This window comes from Maylandia zebra, linkage group LG11 (genome assembly GCF_041146795.1).
Source record: "Maylandia zebra isolate NMK-2024a linkage group LG11, Mzebra_GT3a, whole genome shotgun sequence".
NCBI classification, from domain to species: Eukaryota; Metazoa; Chordata; class Actinopteri; order Cichliformes; family Cichlidae; genus Maylandia; species Maylandia zebra.
The window spans coordinates 27,349,048-27,370,159 of record NC_135177.1 but is presented as its reverse complement, the minus strand read 5'-3'; the positions used below and the strand labels follow the sequence as shown (position 1 = coordinate 27,370,159).

At 39.8% G+C, this 21,112-nt stretch overlaps 1 protein-coding gene across 2 annotated transcripts; it reads right to left on the bottom strand.

Annotated features, from left to right (window-relative positions):
* Nucleotides 1–1,743: 1,743 nt before the first annotated feature.
* On the bottom strand, nt 1,744–14,420 carry eva1ba (eva-1 homolog Ba (C. elegans)). Of its 2 annotated transcripts, XM_004550988.6 has the most exons (5): nt 14,131–14,420; nt 13,944–14,021; nt 4,468–4,621; nt 3,251–3,343; nt 1,744–3,167 (listed from the first exon to the last, which is right to left on the bottom strand). In XM_004550988.6, exons 4-5 carry the CDS (start codon nt 3,315–3,317, stop codon nt 2,740–2,742), a joined length of 495 nt encoding a protein of 164 aa, XP_004551045.1. In that variant the 5' UTR covers nt 3,318–3,343; nt 4,468–4,621; nt 13,944–14,021; nt 14,131–14,420; the 3' UTR covers nt 1,744–2,739. The 2 variants fall into 2 exon arrangements, with proteins under 2 accessions (XP_004551045.1, XP_004551046.1); XM_004550989.5 differs by lacking the exons at nt 13,944–14,021; nt 14,131–14,420 and adding an exon at nt 5,344–7,542.
* Nucleotides 14,421–21,112: the final 6,692 nt, after the last annotated feature.

The window sequence follows — 21,112 nt, the reverse complement described above, 5'->3', positions numbered from 1 at the left end:
AGTAAAATATATTTTTTGGACTCTTAAAAGGACTGCACACAATCAAAGCTACTAATTTCTCTAAGCCACTGACCACAGGAGAACCTTTTCCAAGACCTCAACACAGAAGATGCTATCAGAAATCGGAGACCCGAAGGCAAACCTGAGCCCTATCTGGTCCTGCAGCACAAGGATGCCCAAAAAAAGGAATATTATTGCCTTACAATGATGTGTATTTTAGTGCATACTAACCCTCTCTATGGATTTACAGATGTGTCAAGAATTCATGCTAACATTTATTGTAAATCACCAAACCGCTGAAGGGTGACTTGTGATAATATTCAACACAAACACACCACCAGTGTGGACAATTCATCAATGTTCTGTAAGTCTTTACTGGCAACCAAACATTGTTCCAAGCTATAAACTCACATGGAACAGATTTATTACACTAATACACAGAGTTGATATTGGACATCTAAGCTCTGAAATTCAGAGCAGCTGAGCTGTGGGAGTGATGATAGCACGTCTCTGAAGACCACATTAGAAACAGAGTCTGACTTTAGTCATTATGTGAAGAGTTTGGGGCCATTACCCTGCACGAGACCACAGATGGAATTAGGCTGCCAAGTAAGCACCTTGTGTGCATGAGCCATGCTAATGGCCTCTGTGGTCAGCTCTAAACAAAACACCTTCAACATACAACCTAGTCCAGAGAAACTGGGCAATGAGTGCAGCAGAAGGTTGCAAGCGTCATCGTTGGATTAAATTCAATTTCATTTTCACTAATAACTGGCTAATAACTACATCCAAGTTTACAGCAGTGACCCAGACTTGGAGGGAGCTATGGGAGACCCTCTCCACCACAGGAGGCATCCAAAACTAATTCATCCATTAACGCTGCCATTATTTTTCTCTAAATCTGAATCAAAAGCACGAAAAAAAAATCATAATGGGCATATGAAACAGTAAAAGCACCAAGAAAGACAATTCAACCATGAGGTCAACAGAATAAGAGAAGAGGTTAGCAGGTTAGCATTGTAGTAGAAAGTAAATTAGGATTGGGTTGCAGGAGAAGAAATTAGCCACGAGCATATAAAAGGTTATCAACCAAAAAATGAGCAGTTTTAGCAGATATTATCAGGCAGCTCTGAAAAAACAGATAAGCAATCAAAAACAAAACAAAAAAAAATGCAGGTGAACAGCCTAACAGCTCAGTGCTGCACTAACAAGCTAGCATGTTCACGCAACATCCTAATGCCCATCTTACATATATGGAATAATTTGAAGTTAAACGTGTAAAACCAACAGGTCACATAAGTCGAAAAGATTCATGTTCCAGAGACGCTGAACATGTCAGACAAATCTTAGCACTAGAGGTCTGTGGTGTAGACCACAGAGTTCATGGAACCTGGCCAAGAGCCTTACTCCAACCCTGCTTCAGCTTCGACTGCAAAGGCAGTGGCAACAGGTAGCAGAGTTAGCATGTATTAGACTAAAAAGCTAGCAGGCTACTTAGCTTTATGGAGGGAAACATTAGCTTTTGTAGTTTCCGGATGTCAGCGGATGAAAGAAAACTGTGTTAAAGTGGCCAAGAGCCAAACTGAATAGTTGTATCAAGAACAAATGTGCACCAAGCACAAATGTGAGAAACCTTTCTCCTGTTATAAATTATACTTTGCTCTTTCTTTCTTTCTTTCTGAGTCACTCCCTTTACAGATCAGATTAAAACAGGCTGTAAAAAGCAGCAAACATCACAAGATCGTTTGTGACAGAATTCTTTTATTTTCACACTGTATTTGTTTAACTTTTTAAGTCACATAGGAGATATTGAGAAATAAAAGTGGCAAAAGTGATCTTTCTCCATCTTTATTATTATTATTATTGAAAATATATTTATGGCCCAAAGGTGTAGTGATTCTTGTTGTGTTTTTCTGACATTTTGACATGTTTGCTTATTTTATTTATTTATTTATTTTTTACATGATTAGATCTATTAGATTTGTACACACTGATCAGCCACAGCATTAATATATCAATAGCACTGGATATCATGTTGCAATACTAATGTTCTTCCTGAAAAACTTTGAGGTCTGGATTTTATTTTAAAATTCAGTACCTGTTCCTCCCATCCCAGTAAGCCTTACAAACGTGGTATTTATTCTTCCACATTTCAGAGCTGTTTTAGCAGTGCAGGAAGAACATCAACAATTAGATAGAGTTTCATTTTGAAGCTGATCAGTATATACCTTTGGACTTCAGTATCTTATGTTGTTGAATACACGTATATATGCTCATGAAGTGCTTTGATTTATCCTGCAAATTCATTATCCTATAATGTGAGAATTGTTAGTGGAAATAGTCTTTGTTTAAACAAACAGTTCTTTTTTACTTATTGACACTTTCATTTTTCATTTATTACATACACAAATCTACTTTTCATTTCTGTAATTAAGCACCAAGTTTAATAGACTGATTACTTCAAGTGTCCCATCATTCCCCACATTCACTCCACATCTCTTCCATATGAATTATTCAGTCCTTGAGACGTCCATTGGTTTGGTTAATCAGTCAGATTTATCAATGCTACATAAGAAGTGCAATATCTCAGTCTGCTCTGTCAGAGCTAAGTATGTCAAATATGACTAATATCCAGTCACTTTGTATCTAACGCAGGCTTTCGGGCTTGAGGGACACCAGGCCCACCCAAAAGTCTATGTCTCATTTCCTCAGGGCTCACTTTCCTTAGCCTCATGTTTCTTAGTAGTAATGCACTCTTCCAATAGTTCCCGTTCCTGTCCCCAGGATATCTGGCTGGCCGTTCCTCCAGATCTCTCGGATGATGCGTTCCCTCTCCTCCAGTCGCTGTGCACGCTCCAGCTCTTCGGCTGAAGTAAACACATTCACGCTCAGTGTCCCATCCGACTGGCTGGTGTGATTGCCAACAGAGATTTCTGTGGTGGGCAACGGAACAGTCGCCTCTACATCGTCCACTTCTTCATCTTCATCATCGTCATCACTGTCCTCATCCTCCTCGTTGATGTCCTTTAAGTTTTTTTTCTCAGGAGTGGAGGGGGTAATGGTAGTGCGTGGCTTGCAGGAGATCCGAATCACCAGTAGGCAGAGTGTGAGTATCAAGCCAAAACACACTCCAAGCACAAAGTAAAGGCCAAAACTCTCTGGATTTGCTAAAGAAGGGACAAAAACAAACTGCATTAGATACAGTTAAATGTTGTTAAAAAATGAGAGGCAAATTCACACTGTGGCTTACCTTTGATGTGTGCATAGGCAGCAATGCTGTTACTTAGGAGGTCCATTTCCTTTTTCTTCACATCCATGGTGACTCGGTTTTCTTCTTTTACACCTGTAGCAGACATTTGACACACAATATTTAATCTGACTGCTATAAGATACAAGACACTTAATCAATCAGTTCTCTTCCAGGTGCTAAAAGTCGCTTTTGAAATATCTGCCAGACTTCTTTTCCTCCAGGTTTATATTCTGTGCAGCGCCGGGATGTCAAACCCACTGACCACAACATTCTTCATATGCCTGGTGGGTGGGATGAGGCCTTCGAGTCCCCAACAAAAGCTCCTTTGTGTCACTATTAACTACTAGCTTGATGTGGGATCATCATAATGCATTTGGCACATGGCACTTTGCCTCAGCCATTCTCTCTGAACCATGACAACCCTATATAAATGAGGTCAAGAGTCAATTTCCCAAGTAGCCGCAACGGGCTCCTTCGTGTCAGATGGGACTGTCAGATCGATTTGTAAAGCTCAGAGGAAGCAGCCAGTGCACGGTTGACATTTTTCTAATGTTTAGCCATTGTTTCCTTGACATTTAAGCTGCCTTATCCTCCCATATCCTGTCAGTCAAATGAACTTTGTTGTGCTTCTTCCGCTGCTATGTGCAGCCATAACTTCTGTCACTACCCAAGGATGGCATCATAGAGCTGCACCAAGTTACATAAAAGAGTGCTGGTGACAACAGAAAAAAGACCAGTTCAGAATAACACACATACACACGTTAGCACCATCCCTCTTTAGCATGTGCTTTGTGTTGTGGCTGACTGTGGAAAAAAAAACATTCTGTTCACGAGATATGATGACAAGCGCTGCAACCATCTCACTCTAACCTGTGTGCGCTCTTCTCTAAGTTAAACCACATGTCACTGTGCCTATAGAGATCATATGGACTCGTTCATATTGCACAAACCACATGTTTATGTTTCCATTTACCTCTAAATTGCACCCAGTGATAATCTCAATGTCTGATCTCTATCATGATGTGACTACCTCAATAATTTATTTAGCATGTGTGCTTACTTGTTGATGGAACTTTTAGTAAAATTCAAGCATGAAACCACACATGTGTAAACCATATGTAATATGGCCCACTAATGAACTTTAAAACACAGCAAACATTCTCTTGTAAAAGTAGAAGTAAACAGAAAGGGGAGTGCAGATAAAGTATAAAACTTACCACAAAAATGAAACTATGGAGCTTCAGTTCCAGTTCATATTGTTCTGAGAAGTTGGAGAACAGATGCAAAATTATCACGCTCCTCTTTTCTCTCTGCTGTTGGATCACGGCTTGTGATCTTTGGTCTTCAGGCTAAATAGTTGATTTGGCCACCCTGAAAAAAAGAGCAAATACACACACAGACACGTCAAGCTATGTTAGAGCCAAACTCAGTGAGGCGTCTGCAATGCAAACAAAGACAGACCTATTGCAGGTTACGTGGTCCAGCAGGAGACCAGAGGCAGACTTTTTGCATTTTTTAGTGCTTAAGTTGTTCCAACACAGAAAAAAAAAACACAGGTATGGCCAAGTTGCGCATATTAGTGTCATAAAAGCAACATGAAAAGTAACTTTATTTTTTTTTTTTTGCTAAAAGAAAAAGTAAATTTTTTTTTGATGTCTTTAAATACATTTGATTAGATCTTGGGAACTAAATTATTTTGTGATATGAACTTAGTGGGACTTTGTTCTATGACTTGAAGATACTCCACATTTAGACTTTTATGCATAGAAAGCTGGGAACAACATCAGATCCAATTACAAAGATACTAGCAAAATGAGTACTGACAGCTAAAAAATCCCCAAAAACATAGGGTCCCCTTCTGGCTCTGTAGGGAAAAAACACCTATTAGATGTAAAGCTGTCATCAATAGTAAAATACAAGTGAGGTGTTTCCACTCTCCAGCCTCAGGGACCTGTAATGCTGCTCTCTCATTGCAGCATTGTGCAAGGATGACAAAACAGAACATTTTGAACTTTGAACAAGTGACACGAACTTGAGATTTTTCTTTTTGTTTCTAGCACCTTGAACAATAACAATCAATTTTCTATACTTACTAAAAGCCCTATAACATCCTGGGGGTTTTGCGGTTTACATGCCAGGTGCAGAGCTGAGCGCTGTGAAAATGCTGAGCTGTGGAGTTTTTTGACTTGCACCCCTGTTTAGGAAAAAAGATCCTCTGCCAGCAGCAGTTGGTTTAGCAGAGCCTCTGAGCTTTCCAGGGCAGATTTTGATCTTGCTGACTCTTGGCAGATCCTATGCACTTTACACAGTGCCTAACTGAAACAGCACTCGGGGGGGCAAGTGACATAGCGGCCGCTGTGGGAGCATGCTTTCCAGGCTGACCACCTTGAGCCGTACAGGAGGCAGCTGCTCCACGATGCAGTGATAGACCCGTGCACTGTCTTCCAAACAAGCTTCCTCTCTTTATAAAAAGTAGATAAACAAATAATGAACAGATTCATTTCCGATCTCCTGCTGAGGCGAATCCCACTCGATGATAGAATCCACATAATGGAATCTATCATCATTATCCAAGCTGAGCAGAAAAGCACAGACTTTAAATGAAATATTTTGTTTTTGTCCCAGGGGTAATAAAGTAAACGGCTCGGATGACTACAGTCTTTTTAAGCCAAGGTCAAAGCTAATGATTGGGTACCTACAGAACATTAACTGACCTCTACTCACACCGCTATGCAGCAAAACTGAGCTTTAGGATCTTGGCATCTGTTACTGGTGGCTAATGATAACTGGAGAGCTGTTTAAAACCTATTTAAACACTAATTATCCTGGCTTGTTGTTTTGTTGTGTGTTTGTTTTAGTCAAACAAGGAAATTATTAACAGACCTGTTCCTCTGCAGCAGCATGCACTGTATCATGACTCAGTTCTCAGTCATGTTCTCAAAGTGACCCAATCTGTTTTTCTTTTGCAGGTTTTGCACAACCCGAAAGCTTTAAAAAGGAGACCTTCATTATAAGAAAACAGTCATGCTTTGGGGACTTGATGTATCATTTATTTCCATCATGTTTTACTTAAACAGTTGTTAAATTTTTAACAGCCTGGAAAATATTGTGACCCTACTCATCTGGTTCGAAGTGCAGAAAGAGGCATTTCTTTTGAAATTCTACCTTTTTTGGCCCTGTTAAGGTCCAAAAAAGGCAGAATTTCTGAGGGTCTCATACCCTCAGGTCAAAGACTTAGGCTCACCCCGTCTGAGGTCTTCTTCATGTCTCTGAATATTAAATAATCACTCAAATCATCATCATCCTGACATTATTTTCTTTTTTTTCTGTGCGAAACACACAGTCTATATTTTATGTCCTGTTATATCAAAACAGCTATTATTCCAGTAACAAATGGAAAGGGCATCAACTAAATTACCATTCATCTCTGTGCATGTGTGTGTGTGTCACTCAGCAATGAGCTGTTTGTGTCAGATCACTGCAGAAGCCAAGATAAACACATCATGACGTTGTGGCCTGAGAAGAGGTCAGGCGCTATTTTTGACCCGGCATTGTTTGCTTTGGTTTAGAAGAAATAGCTGAGTGGAGGACCAGCTACAAAATGTTATGCAGTGTGATATTTTTGCTGTTGTGGTGATAACCACAACTGCTCTTCCTTCCCACAAGGTTTATCCCTTTCCACAGAGGCAACATCCAGGGCAAAGCCTTTCCTCTGCTTCATTGTCTTAGATAAGTAGGTTGAGACAGAATAGACTGGGCTGTTTACTGTACACAGATGTCAGCTGAGCAGTTTATCAGGTGGCTCCTTAGATGGGCAGCTTTCCAAGGCAAAGGTCTGTCACAGAATAGACGCACTTTTCCCCTTGGATAGTTCACCAGTTACAGTAGTTTCATAAACCATCCAACCATATTGCTCCTTTTCCACAATGAAAAAGTCAAAGTTGTAACTCTTCAGTGGAATTTACGCGAGGAGTCAAGCCACATTTGATTTATACACAGAACATGAAAAGGTCAGATTACACAAGGAAGCCTGTCTGTGTTATTTCCGCATTGTAATGACACACACACTGAACCACAGAAGAAAATAAATATTTTTAATACCTCCAATTTCTTTGCAGCTGCAATGATTCCTAGCACAACAGACAGTGTGTCTGTGGTTTGCCTGGGATGAAACTTCACAAAATGAAAATGCCCAGATCTACATGCACACACAGACTCTCTCTAGTAGCCAAGATCACAAAAGGTGCTGTTACACAGCAAAGTCTCCAGTGTTAAATTAACACTTTTGACAGTGTTATATGTTTAAAAGTAACCTAGTCAGTTTTGAAGATTAACAAAGACTAGCACTGAGCAGTGCTGATTTTCTAACACTGGAAAATAACTCAAAATGTTAGAAATATTCCAGTGTTAGAAAATCAGTGTTAGTCTTTGTTAATCTTCAAAACTGACCAGGTTACGTTTAAACATATAACACTGTCAAAAGTGTTAATTTAACACTCAACAGTGTTGTATTTAACACTCAGAGGTGTGGACCCATATAGACACTCTCCAGTGTTAATTTAACACTGGAGATTTTGCTGTGTAGGATTTATAGCATCTTTTTTTGGTCTTAATTATGCTCTTATTCTGTAGCTGCCGATAGAAAAAAAAAACTCTAAATGATTCACAACATCAAACAAACGCATTATTTCCAGCTTTCAGATCTCATTCTGAAACCGTGCAAGTTCCTGTAAAAAGAAAAAAAAAGATTTACTGAATCATAGCTTCGTTTTGGCTCACATGCCAAAGAATGTGAAACTGTATCACAAAAATATCTGCTGGATGTATGTGCACACCATTTATCAGACACCTGTAATCAAGCCAGCGAACCGTCTCCAAGCACTCAAACATAATGGAATTTCAAGTTCTCCGCAAAACAGCAGAAGTGCAGTAGATTACTTTCCACTTGGTAAATAGAAACATTGTCCAAACCAAGATCTCTGTCAACTGTGTCTGTGAAAGCATTCATGGATGTCCACAGGGTGAAGGGTAATTTCTTCTGGAAGTGCCTGTAAGTTTTCTTCAGACGGCGGAGGGTTGCACAGAGCTGCATTTCTGGAGAAAGTAAAAGTACATTTCTTCCAAGTTACTCTTGACACCAACATCTTGGATTTCAAGCTATGATTTCTGTCAGTTCTGCTACCCCGTTGTGAAAGCTTGACAGGAAGGTTGTTCCATTTGGAAACAAAAAATTCATAAGGGTAACATCAGGAAAGATGCAGAAACCCAGGTTGAACATGAGCAGACACAGCTTGGAGAGTTTGAGAGTGTTTGATCAGGCGTAGTATTTATCAGCAAAAAACAATCAAATAAAGCCAAATTTTTATGCTAGATAACTTTTAGAAAAATATTGAAAGGACAGAGATATGGTATTCTTTAACCATTAATCCACCTGAGGGTTGTGGGAGGGCTGGAACCTAGCCTAGCTGTCATGGGGCAAGCGACAAGGTACAAACTGCCAAACTATCACGGGGCTAACATCCAAAGACGGACAATCAGTAATGCTCACAGTCACACCAATTTAGTATAACCAGTTAACTTAACAAGCTTGTCTTTGAACTGTAGAAGGAAGCTGGAATACTGAGGGAAGGTGCACTCCACACAGAGGGGTGTAGCTGGCCAGCAGATCTGAACCACTGCTCTTAAAATGCTTCTTAAAAGCCAAACGGTTAGAAAAATGATCAAACAGTTAATAACTAAATCAAGTATTTTTTTAAATTAATGATATGTTTCTTTCCACCATTTATTTAAACAGAGAGTGGTTAACGTAACTTCTCAGAAAAAGATGTGTTTTAGGAAGAGCTTTAACATGCAAATAAGATTTAAAAAAAAGCTTTTTGGGGCTGACAGTGGAAATGAGAGTTGAAAATATAAAGTATACCTGCTGTCTTGTCCTGGCTCTTTTGCCCATTTAGAATCACACTGATTACAAAAGCAGATGAAGTTTTCGCTGTTATCACAGACCAGCAGGATTTCAAACTTCCCATGAATTTAAGTGCCTGTGGGGCTTCAAACCACATTTGCAGGTGAAGAGTATGAGCATCGTCCAAAGCGAATGAGAGGTCCTCGAGTGCAGGTTGTCTCATTACCTCAAGTTTCCAAGGTCAGCATTTATTTCCAGCCTCAGCTCAAGAAAAGGTTGATGAGCACAGTGAAAGCTTTGTCTGCTGATGACTGAAGATTGTTTTGCCAATATGAACATGAAGACTTTCAGTTTTCAAGAACTACTACAAGAACCCAACCACTCCCAGTAGTTTGACAGAACATGATTAAATCATCGAGAAAAAAAAATTACCCATGTAACATTCACGGTTGGTAAAAACAAACAGAATTTCAATCATATTTGACCCCATTCTGAACTACTCACCCTAGCTACAGCCAGCTGCAAAGACAAACAGCATAGCAAATTTAAAAGTCAGGACATGCCCAGCTTTTATCAAGTTTCCTCTTGAGACTCTTAGAGAGTCTTGAATGTCTTGAATATCTTTTAGTGTTGGATATGATGCTGAAAAAGACCTTTGGTTTTTATGCGTTGATGGCTCTGGGCACTGGGTACTGTATTTTACATAAGCCTAATGAACAACAGCTTTTCTTTCAAGGACAAACCCTTTTCCAGGAGTGAACACAAACTCCCGGCAGTATTGTCAGCCAATTATTTTACAACAGATATTTAGCTTTCAACAACAGTTAGGTTAGGAATTCACTGTCCAACGTGATGGCAGTGGTAGACTCAGGGCAAAGCATCTCTTGCCCTGATTAATTCCTTTCCATCTTCATGTCATGAAGAAGTGAACCTCAGTGTACTGCTCGCCCTGTGGAGAATATGTTTTGTGGGTTATGGCAGGTAATGGGAGGGTAATAGAGATGCAGGACTGAGCTTGGGGTTAGAGCAAGTGGTTAATAGCACCCAGATGTGTTCCTGATATGAGGGAGAGAGAGAATGCTTTGCTATGTAAATCAGGGAGAGATTTCCCATGCTCCTTCTTAATACTGACGTCATCAAGGTATAAGTCAAATAGCTGATGGCAGTAGGGAATCCAATTTATGACAACCATTGTGTGTTGTGCTGAAAAGGTTTATTTATATATTCGTGTGTGTACAGTTTTTTCTTATAGGTTGTTTGAGTAATTCCTGGATGTTTAGATCGATTCATTTGAGCGTTCCTCTACAATTCCCTAAATTACTTTGGGCTTTAGATCAGCACAAATTGAAATCTCCAAAAATAGAGACATGATCTCATCGTTTTCATTGATCTTGGCCATCATCCAGCAAGCAAGCCAGCACCACATACTGTATCAATTACATGGACCCTACGGATTACTCTGTGACACAAAACACGTGTTTGCCCTTTCCATGATTGGGCCCATACAGCTCGCTGTAGGCTATCCACAAATATGTTGCAGTTCCAGTAGATTTGGGGAGTTTCGAAGTGTTGCTCTGGCAGGACTGAGTTTGTGTAGTGAAAGTGAAGGCTGCTTGTATGACTATTTTAGGGGCTGTTGAGGTAGTGGCTCCTACTGACTTCTTTTAGTAACCAGTAGCAATTAGAAAAACAGCGCTGTCATCTGTTATGGTTAACTCTTAGATCATGATAGTGTCATATTTTTACAATAGAGATGTGAGGAGGTGCTTAGAGCACAGATCATAGCATAGCTTAAAAATGATAGTTTATAAGATGGCATGGTGCTCTAAAACTAATCCTTTCAATTTTCTGGGTTTATTTACAGCAAGACAAAAATAAAAATGTGACATGGCGTTTGCTGACAGTGCTTTTGTTGTCACTTGAGCTAATTTTATGTGTTCTTGTAGGGTGCAAATATTACTTAACATAATAGCCAAGTTATTGTTGATTGTTATATCTGCGGAATAATGCCTTGAGTTTGGGCCTAAATAACATTCATTCAGCTCTTGTCATTGTTTCAAACAGCAAATGTACTGAATATTGCAGCCTAAGCAAAAATATGCCCACCACACATTTATGCATGCTCAAGCACATTTTTTCAACGTGTGTCTTTTCCTGCATGCCCCTCTTCTTCCAGTATGTGTGTGTCCAGCTGCAAATATGTCTCAGCATACATGTATCCAAGATAGGAGTGTAAGCTTAGGTAAACCCACTGGACTTAACATGTCAACCATCCACTGAAATCTAAAGACCAGACTGTCTAGGCCAGTGGGGCTCCCGCTAGAAGACAATAAGCCCTGAGTCCTGGAAGGCATCACCGGCTAGTTGAAGCTTTGCTAAACATAGTTTTGGAGACACCTCATTTATCAAACTCATATTTGTCAGTGACCTAAAATATATATATTTTTTATGTGTTAGCTATCACCTTTTGACCAAGGCCATATAACTGTTAAACAAAACCGCTGTTAAAAGTGCAGTAATTAAATCTGTATACATATATGAGTGTGTTAAAAGGGCGTTAAGGTGAAACCAGCTGCTGCTTGATGAATGACATGATTTTGGAGCTGTGTTTTTACCTGATGAAAAACTAGACAAGTGATAAACACTCACCATTTTTCCCACATTTTCAACCCTGGTAACAACAGTTAGCGGCTATAATAAAACCACCAGCACTAACAGTTAAAAGGAGAAGGCCTGCTGTTTAAATGGAGCACTTTGTTTTGGGGCTGGGTGTTGTTCAGAGAGATCTGCTGATGATCATCTGATCCTGCATGACTTCATATCCTAGCTTAAATATGCCCCATGAAACCATTATCACAGCATCTTCACTGTAAATAAACCATTTTTTGGCAAAGCATTTTTTTCCCCATGCAGTGGTTATCAAAGGCACTCTGACCTTAGGACAAACATATGCTGTACATCCAGATATGAAACAAACCACTGCAAGTTTAACTTTAAACCCAACTCACCTAAAAAGATGTCAGCGACAATCAATGTGAAATTAAAAAGTGATGCACAAGACAACTACCGTATTTCCATTGCATGGAATGTTAAAGTTGGAACAAGCTGAAAATACTCCAAGGAATAAATGTAGGTAAAGTGGTTCATTGGTGTTGGCTGACATTTTTTCATTTACTTTCTTTGACATTCCCATCTTTTGTAACTTTTGTTTGGGACAATTTGCAATACTGAGCAACCAACAGTGAACTCCTGATTCAGCATTTTTCCATCTGTCCAAGTTATGTCCAAGGGACATAAGAGGCACACTAAATGCATATGCATTAAGATCTAATTCGCTTAATTCATGCACTGATGGAAAATTACCTCATTGCTCTTACTTCAATTTTTAGTACAATTGTTCTCTCCCAAAGCCAAGAACTGGAAACATGAAGTCTGATGCGGTGGTCTACACATGGGACTTTGAGAATGTTTACTGGGATGCTTTTGTGATAACAATGCATTGTTCACATTTGATAAAACAGCACTGTTGCCCAATTTTGAGTCCTGCTAAATCAGCCAAATGTATGTACACACTATACCTCTGCAGGGCTTCAATAGCATTACATCATTACAGGCTATTTGTTCATGTGTAAACATAAATTACAAAGAGTAACGATAATATATCTAGCTGCCTATATTAGCCCTTCTCTTGCACTGGGTTTGTTTATGAATGCTATCCATTGGGCTAAGTTCTTTTGACTTATCCTGGCTTTGTGTGGATTGAAACTTTCTGCAAACAGATTGGTACCATGGGACTTTAGACAAGCAAATCAAGTCAGAATCTGACCTTTCACCTCTGAGTAAATGGAGAGAGTTACCAACCATCCTCAGGACAGATAAGACAGGCCAACTGACAAGTGAGTCAACTGGGTTTTGGAAAAAGAAAAGTCTGCTAGTATGAATAGCTTGGAGAGGTCATGCAGAAGTCAAGTCTTGATAATCAGGCTCCAAGGGGTCATTTAACCCTGTTACATGCTCTTCCTATGGGAGATTATCTGATTGAATGTGGGAGGCTACAGTGCAAGCAGTCCACTCAGATAGTGTGAATAAAAAGACACTGGAGAGCAGCTCCAGCCTCCACCCATCAGCGCTCTTCTCTCTGATAAGAGGTGCTAACCACAATCATCCAGCAGAAAGCTAGAACTAATGGAAATGAGGCATATGGTCAGCTGCTGTTGACCATGATCTTCTCTTAGTGCTTATGCAAAAAAAAAAAAAGGAAAAGAAAAACTGACAGATGAATAGAGCCATGCGCACCATGTGTGCCCTGCTTTTAAAATTCTCTCACCTCTCTTATTTTACTGTAAGAATCTGCTCTTTTGTGGCCTTAAAAACACAACAAAACAGCAACAGGATGTTTGCTTATATTGAACCTTTTATTAGACAACTATCTAGTGGCTTTAAGTTTAGAAATGATGTGCAGAGGCACAGGAAATCCAGCTCTTCTGTCCTGTCTGAACTGGTGCTGCATCAGCTCTTCTTAGATCTGTTACAAGCTAAAAACACTTTAACTCAGCTCTGATGCACTGACACGGCAGATGAGGATCCAGCTTAGTTCGAGACAGTAGATTGTAGTAGAACAACGTGTTTTTATGTAAAAAAGATGCCAGGTGCTTAAAAGGTTTGAAGAATGTATTCACACTGCTGTTACTAAAACTCAGTCACTTCACTCAAGCTTCTCTAAACCTTTGAACACAGTTAATCAAAACAGAAACAACTGCAGATAAGCTGCTTTTTCTTGTAAAAACTTACCAGACTCGCTGTGATGAAGACCAGATATCAGACTTTGTAGCACAGGAAGGTTTTCCCAAGACCAAGCATCTCTCTAAACTAAAACAAATTAAATCTCAGACTCTCTCTAATACAGGAAAGAGTTAATTTTAAAAAAAATAGTGTTCGTGATTCACAGGAGTTTCTATGATATGAATGTTAAACTCACCCGTCACTCTTGAGAGAAGCTGTTCAGTCCTCGCAGAAAGCAAACTGCAAATCTTAATCTTCCTTCCCTCCAAATTTTGAATTAGAGAAAAGGAAAAAAAGAGCACGGCATTAAAAGCAGCCTTGACTGTTGCTCTGTTGCTGCTGTGGTCAAGTCCTGAAGGGAGCGTGTGTTTGCCTGAGTATGTGTACAGGGTCTGGGGAAGAGGTGGTAACTTCCTCTGAAAGTTGGAGACGGAGCGAGTAACAGAGTTCTCTCTCTCCCGGTTCCAATCTACAAGCAGGAAAAGCTGTCACACTATCCCTCTTTCAGATGAAAAAAAGAAAGAAAGAGGAACAGCCAAAAAAGGGCAAGCTCCAAGAAGAGGGGAGGGAGGAAAGCTGTGGTGTGTGTAGTGTGGTGAGGGTGTGTAGGAGCACTGGAGAGCGGGGGTTCCCTCTGTTGTTGAGAAAACAGGCAAAACGCAACTCCAGGAATATTAGCCCAAGTTTTTCCATGCAGTTTGACAAGAAACGAAACAATATGTTACATGGTGTAAGAACTGCTGTTTTGTGGCTTTGCACTTTTTCACCCACGCATCTAAACGTTTAATGGGTGTTGTGAATAGCTTCAGGAAAATGCTGGATTACAAATCCTAGTCTTCTTTCCCTCCAAGCTATTTCTTTAAAAGAACATTTTCTTTTATGAGGAATGAGATCAGTTCTGCTCTCAAGTGTGTTGATAGAAAACTTTGTGCAGGCCGCCGGTTTGTTTTGTGTAGTTTAAAGACTGTAAGGGAACAGCAGCTACCTGGATCTGTCACGTCTGAGTAATCTGCTTAATAACTGACATTTGAAAATGTCAAGTTGCATTGCTATGGAGAGAATACATGCTGAAATTGTTTGTTGCGGTGAATTCTAGTTCTCAGTGTATGCCTCTCAATCTCAAGAGAATAACCAAGAATACACAACATGCAATTTTTGTGCTCTAATTTTTGCACATATTAAATAAAACATGTTAATTAGTAACCTTTAGAGATGTTAGCAGACAGACCCAGGATTCCTAATTCCCCTTGTTTATACTGTTAATGCTCATATAACCTGTAGCTTAATTATATTTAATGCATATATGCGAATGCCCTTGATCTTCTATACTAAATAGAAAGTAAGTGCATCTTTCAGAATGTTAAAATCTACTTTGAAAATAAAGTTTTAAATAACTTTACATTAATTCTATCCCAGGCTTGTAGGGCTGGTACATGCAGCTTAAGTAAAGTAAGCTGCATGTACCAGCTTACTTAAAAAAAAAAAAAAAAAAAAAGTAAAGTAAGCTAAAGCTTCCATTGGCTTTATTTTGACAAAAACTGATGTGGCTCAGTGTACTTACGATGCAATGACAAAGCTTAATGTTGATTTATAATTCAAAATGTGTGTTTTTGATGAGTATTTGTAACTTAAAGGAGTCGTGTTACGAGATAGTGCGACTGGTAACAGCACTGGTAAAAGCAGCCTCACACAAAACATAGTAAACATGTAATCCCAATAATATGTCAACTGCTACGCTGAAGGAGTTGACATACTAATTGAGAACAGCTGCAAGATACATGAAAAAGTATCTTGCATCAGGAATTGACCGCACCACTGAGTTAACACTGGTAATAATAATGTTTTTCTCATGTTTGATTGCTGCATATCATGAACAGTATTTTTGTATTCTCAGCATGCACCGACCTTTGTTTGTCATATTTTGCAAGCAGTTTAACTACCAGCATTTTTAAACAAGCTCTGGGTTTGCCAGGTTTATTGAAGCCATATGATTGCGGGGGCAATGTGACATTTTTCATTAGTTTTGCCCATAGTCTCCATGGGAAAATAAGGAAGAAAAGCTGAGAAGAGTGAAATCAAGTGTTCATTTTATCCTTCCAGAGGGTCAGTGTCAGAACTGAGCTGTTATTGTGCTACACCCTTCTGGGACTTGAAAGAACATCCTGGTCTAGATATTTCGGTCACATATTTCGCTCGTTAACCCACGTAGTTTGGAGGCTCTAAAATCTAAGCATTCACTCACTTCACTTGAAACTGCATTTAATTTTGCACCCACTGGTCTTTCAGGATCATCGTTCCAAATCAAACATCCTCCCACCACCACTTTCTCAAGTTACTGCTTCCCCCTTTGTCTTTGGATGCAAGCAAAACAAAAAGAAAGTGGAAGGCATCTCTCCAAAAATCCACCCAGTCGTCTGCATCGATGAAGGAGGTGCTGAAGGAGAACCTGTAGCACCTTTAGTGGAAAAGCCGAGTTCCTTTACGCCAGAATTTGAATGCTTCTCTTTGCTGCATCAGCTATCACATTCCTGCCTGAATCTCCTCATAACTGGCAGATGTCCACCTGTCCCTGGGGCTGATTTACACGCCAGTACTGGGTTAGTCTGAGGAGGGTGGGTATGTTAAGGGTAGGAGACTGGGGATAAAAACAGGAAGAAACAGAAGAAGAGGAGGAGGTGAAAATGACTTAAAGATAATGAGAGCAGTCTAATTACAGAGCACGTATGGCTTTAAGACAGACTTTTCCTGGATCATGTCAGACAAACCCAAACCTTCCCGTGTGGTGCTCAATATAAATATAAATTCACAGCATTTTTGGAGATGGAAACGGTGATGGGGGAAGGGAGTGTGACTAATGATTGGCAAAGGTCTGTCTGCAGGTAGGGAAGAATGAAACATAAAGTGTGTAAAGACTGTAGTGGTGGTGGTGGGGAGAGTTAAACAAGATAGCACTTGCTCACAAAGCTAACTGCCAGGATCAGGTGAGGCTGTGTGTTCGAGGCAGGTTTCATAGTAACAAAAGCTAACTACAGTATTTAACCTAGATTAATATTTGCAGTACATTTCGTGAGAGAGCTGCCACACCCACTCATTTTCCAAAGGTTGCCATGCACAGCCTTTGTTGGGGATCTGCACCGCAGCGAGGCAGCGTGAATGAACAGTAGATGGAAACCTCTGATGAAAGGCTTGGATTCGGGTGGCTGAAACCACAGTAGAGCAAGCGGAATAAAGAGAAGAAGTGCTTAGGCTGTTTGCACTTCTGACATCCGCAATTTTCTTAAAATGTAAATGCAAAACAATCTGTTTAGGGAACGGCTGCGTTTTTTTTTCTCAAGTATTGCAATAATGTGATTATAGTTATGAAAGAATAATAAACCTTTGTCTTCCTGTTAGAGAGAGGGGAGAGAGATAGGGGGAGGAAAACACCACCCCTATGACTCAACAGCAAACTGAAATTAATATCCAGGGAGGGCGCCCTGAGAGAATTAGCATCATTCCTTCTTTAATCAAAAGCATACAATGACATAAAACTGCAAAGAAATATTGCAAAGAAGTAACACTGAAGCAACCATCAGCTTGAGTGAAGACAAAAGAGAAAAGAAACATTTTTAATGTATCCTCGAGTTTGTCAAGGTACAAACAACTTGCCCTTCACAAATGGCTCATTAATGCATTCGTGGATTACCTGGATTAACCTCATCAAGGTCTTTTTCAGGTGCTTTCTGCACTTTTTCCAGTGCGTGAAAGCACATACTTGTCTTTTTGGCCTCTGTGCCCCCCCATAAAAACCAATCACACTGGAGGCATCTGCTTGCAGTTGCTTCTTTATGGGACAGATGGGATCCTGAGAAGGCAGCTCCTGTGCACAGGGTTTGTTTTGTCACGAGCCTGATCTCTTTCCTGCTGTGATTTTCCACTCCCTGTTCATAAATAATAAATCACATGCACATACCTGGGCACATAGAAACACACTAGAACACATGAATAGAGGTGTATAAGCACATATCGACGACTCAGTATTTCTCCACAATTACAAACAGATGGATTAGCTCTTAAGATGTATTAAATCTTACTGTTTTAACTCTGCAGATCATGCAGATATCTTTGGTCAGCAATGCTCTCAAGGAGGCTCACTGACACCAGAAAGTGGAACAGCCAAAATCTTCTGCGCATCTTTGGAAATGTTTCCACCATGACTGCAACTGTCAGGAGCCATTACTTTGTGGAATTTTACTGTTTTCAGCACATGTGTCTTCGGCCGTCTTTGTGGATATTTTTATGAAGTATTTTTACTGGAAGTACTTTAAACTATAGAAAGTCTTTCAGTGGTGGCAATCTGGTATGCAGATTATGTATATAATAGGTACACCTCTAAAAAGGTATGCTGTTTTTTATTTTATTTTATTTTTTTATTGTTGTACAGTTCTTTTATTATAATAAGAAGACCATGCCAAGAAGACCATGACCTCACTTCCGGCACACCCATGGAGTGGTAAATAGAAAGGATATTAAGGAAGAGGTCTGTTTGGTATTAGGCTGGAAGCTGAGGACAGGAAATGATCCTGAGTTGTTCAGGCGCAGTCTATGCACATACTGCACACTGTTCCCAAGTTCCCAGTGCTCACGCTCACTCCTACGCAAGTCAATGGACACAGAAGGGTTGACAGGGGTTAAATGAGTGGGGAAGGAACACAAAGATTGCAAAAATTCAGGGGAGAGATTACATAAACATCTTAACATCTTGGCAACTTGACAGTTGCATAGTTTCCCTTTCTTCCTAAATCTCTTTCACTGTCTCTCTCTTTGTTTTACAGCAGTTAGTTCCCAAAATATGAAGATCTGCTTATCTTATTATGGTGAAGTTTGTGGAGCTTTTAAATAAAATACAAGACAAAATTAAAATAAGAAAATAAAGTAACAGGAGCTAAATTTCCTTCCAGAACAGAAAACATGTGTTTTCTTTGTCATGGCAGACTATTGGATTTCATAAGAAAAATAATAATCAATGCAAGTATGCAGTTCTTTGTGTGTGAAATTGATAATGTTGGAACCTAAACCTTTGCTAATATTATGCATCAGTCACTTTGCCATTTTACTTTTTCCATGCTAGCAGCAGTACTCCTGGGATACTAATGCTGTTTGTTAACCAGTTCAGATACTGGACAGAGAACAGATAGAAACATAAACACCTCTAAAACTTTCTCCGACGGTTTAGTTAGGAACAAAAACACATGCATGACAATGCACGATATTCCCCAGCTGATGAACCAGAATGCACTCTGTGTCAGGATCAAGCTCATGTTTGCCACACATGAGGCTGTGTGGGGAAAGGCAAATTCACATTCATCCTATGAGCACCAGGCAGCACACAGGGCCTAGAACAGTTTTGTCCTTTTGGGTACGTCATACCTTGGGTACTTCATATGGGTTTTCTGTGTGTGAAAACCCATATGAAGGCCATGAGGCCCATATGAGACTAACCCATTTGGGGTCCATGGCAGTTTTGCCCTTTTGGGTTCCCAAGAAAGAATTCTCTTGGCCCCATATAAGAGCAAAACTGCTTTGGGCGCTGTGTGGGCACACTGACCATGGTACCATGTGGGATAAGTGCAGGTTTGCCCTGCATGGATAGCCCCACAGGTCACCCACACCTATGTGCACAGGCAGCCCACTGTCAGCCGCACAAAGGACCCAAGGGGGCATGTTTAGTCGGCATGACTGTAACCTCCATTTAGCTTTGTTAAGCTGTTGTCACCAGGCTGATTAATATGAAAAAAAAATGGGCATAAATAGTTTTCATGTATGTTTAGTAGATCAACACTGCATGTAGTGACTCACTGGTAGTAATGATTTTGCTTGTATTGTTGTGGGAAGCAGATTGCTGTGACTCTGGCAGTCTGGGCTAATGATTATAAAGCATTTTATAAGTTCAGAACATACAAACAGGAGTAGATTTAAACAGATGTCCCCTGTCTCTGTTCCAAGAGAGTTGCAAAAGCCTTTGAATGTTATCATTAAAAATTATTCTGTTCCTCCAATACCAGATTTGGGTCCTTAATCCATTTTAATACTGTTTTAAGTATGATTCCCTGTTTAATTTACTTAAATTGGGAAACAACTTGAAACCACACGTGAGCACAAATATTGATTCAAAAGGACTGATATTCCTCTTAAACAATGGTCCCATCGGTGTCGCTGTAAACATCTGAATAACATTACAAAGACTATGTAACAGGCCACACTGTTCTTTTATAAACCAGCCTTACTTTGCATATTTAAGAATAGCTCTTTGTGTGTATACAAGTATGTACTACGTGGAAACTATGTGACTGACAAACCACCACAGCCAGGCTTAGAGTGCTCTATACACAGGCTATATGGGTAAAAGTCTGCGGAGGATCACTGTGAGACCAGTGAGAGCAACATCTAGTAGGAGAGGAAAAGCTGCAGTCCAAGATAATGAATAATTATTTCCACCTCCGTCCACCTCTGCAAGCAGCACCCCTCCTAGCAACACCAAAACTCCCCATCTGTTTGCACATGAGACATAATGATGGGCTTTCGTGTGCAGAGAACTGTAAAAGATGCTAAGTATATACCTCAAAATAAGCATGAACAATGCAGCACTGTGTGTATGGCTTCCTTTAGAGAATCATTAAAAACTTGATCAATGCCATACAGCCAGTGAAACGCTGGTTTCTGATTTAAGAAGTAGAGTAAAAACACTGAAGCACAGTTCATATTCTGCTCCACATGTGTATGTGTATATAACAACCAACAACAACAAAAAAATATTAAACACTGTTACACAAAGTCCAGACAGAGATGAAAGCCGGTTTCTTTGTATTTCTCACAGATGAAGCACAGCTGTCTTGTTAAAGCTTAGAAAATCGTGACGAATTCAACATTGATTTAAAATGTATTCAGACTTTCCTTTGCAAAACTTTGCATTTAACACTTTCATACGATACATCAAGCTCTTGTAGTAGCTCAGTTGGATGTCACTTTAATGAAAAGCCAAGATAGAACAATTGCAGCCAGTGCGTTTTAAAGACACGGCTGTTTATACAGAACAGCAGAGGTTTTGGAGCATACCCATGGCCACCAACACTTACACACTATCAAATTTGAGGCTGACACTAAAAACAGCTAAAGTAGTCATTATGGCTTGATAAAGG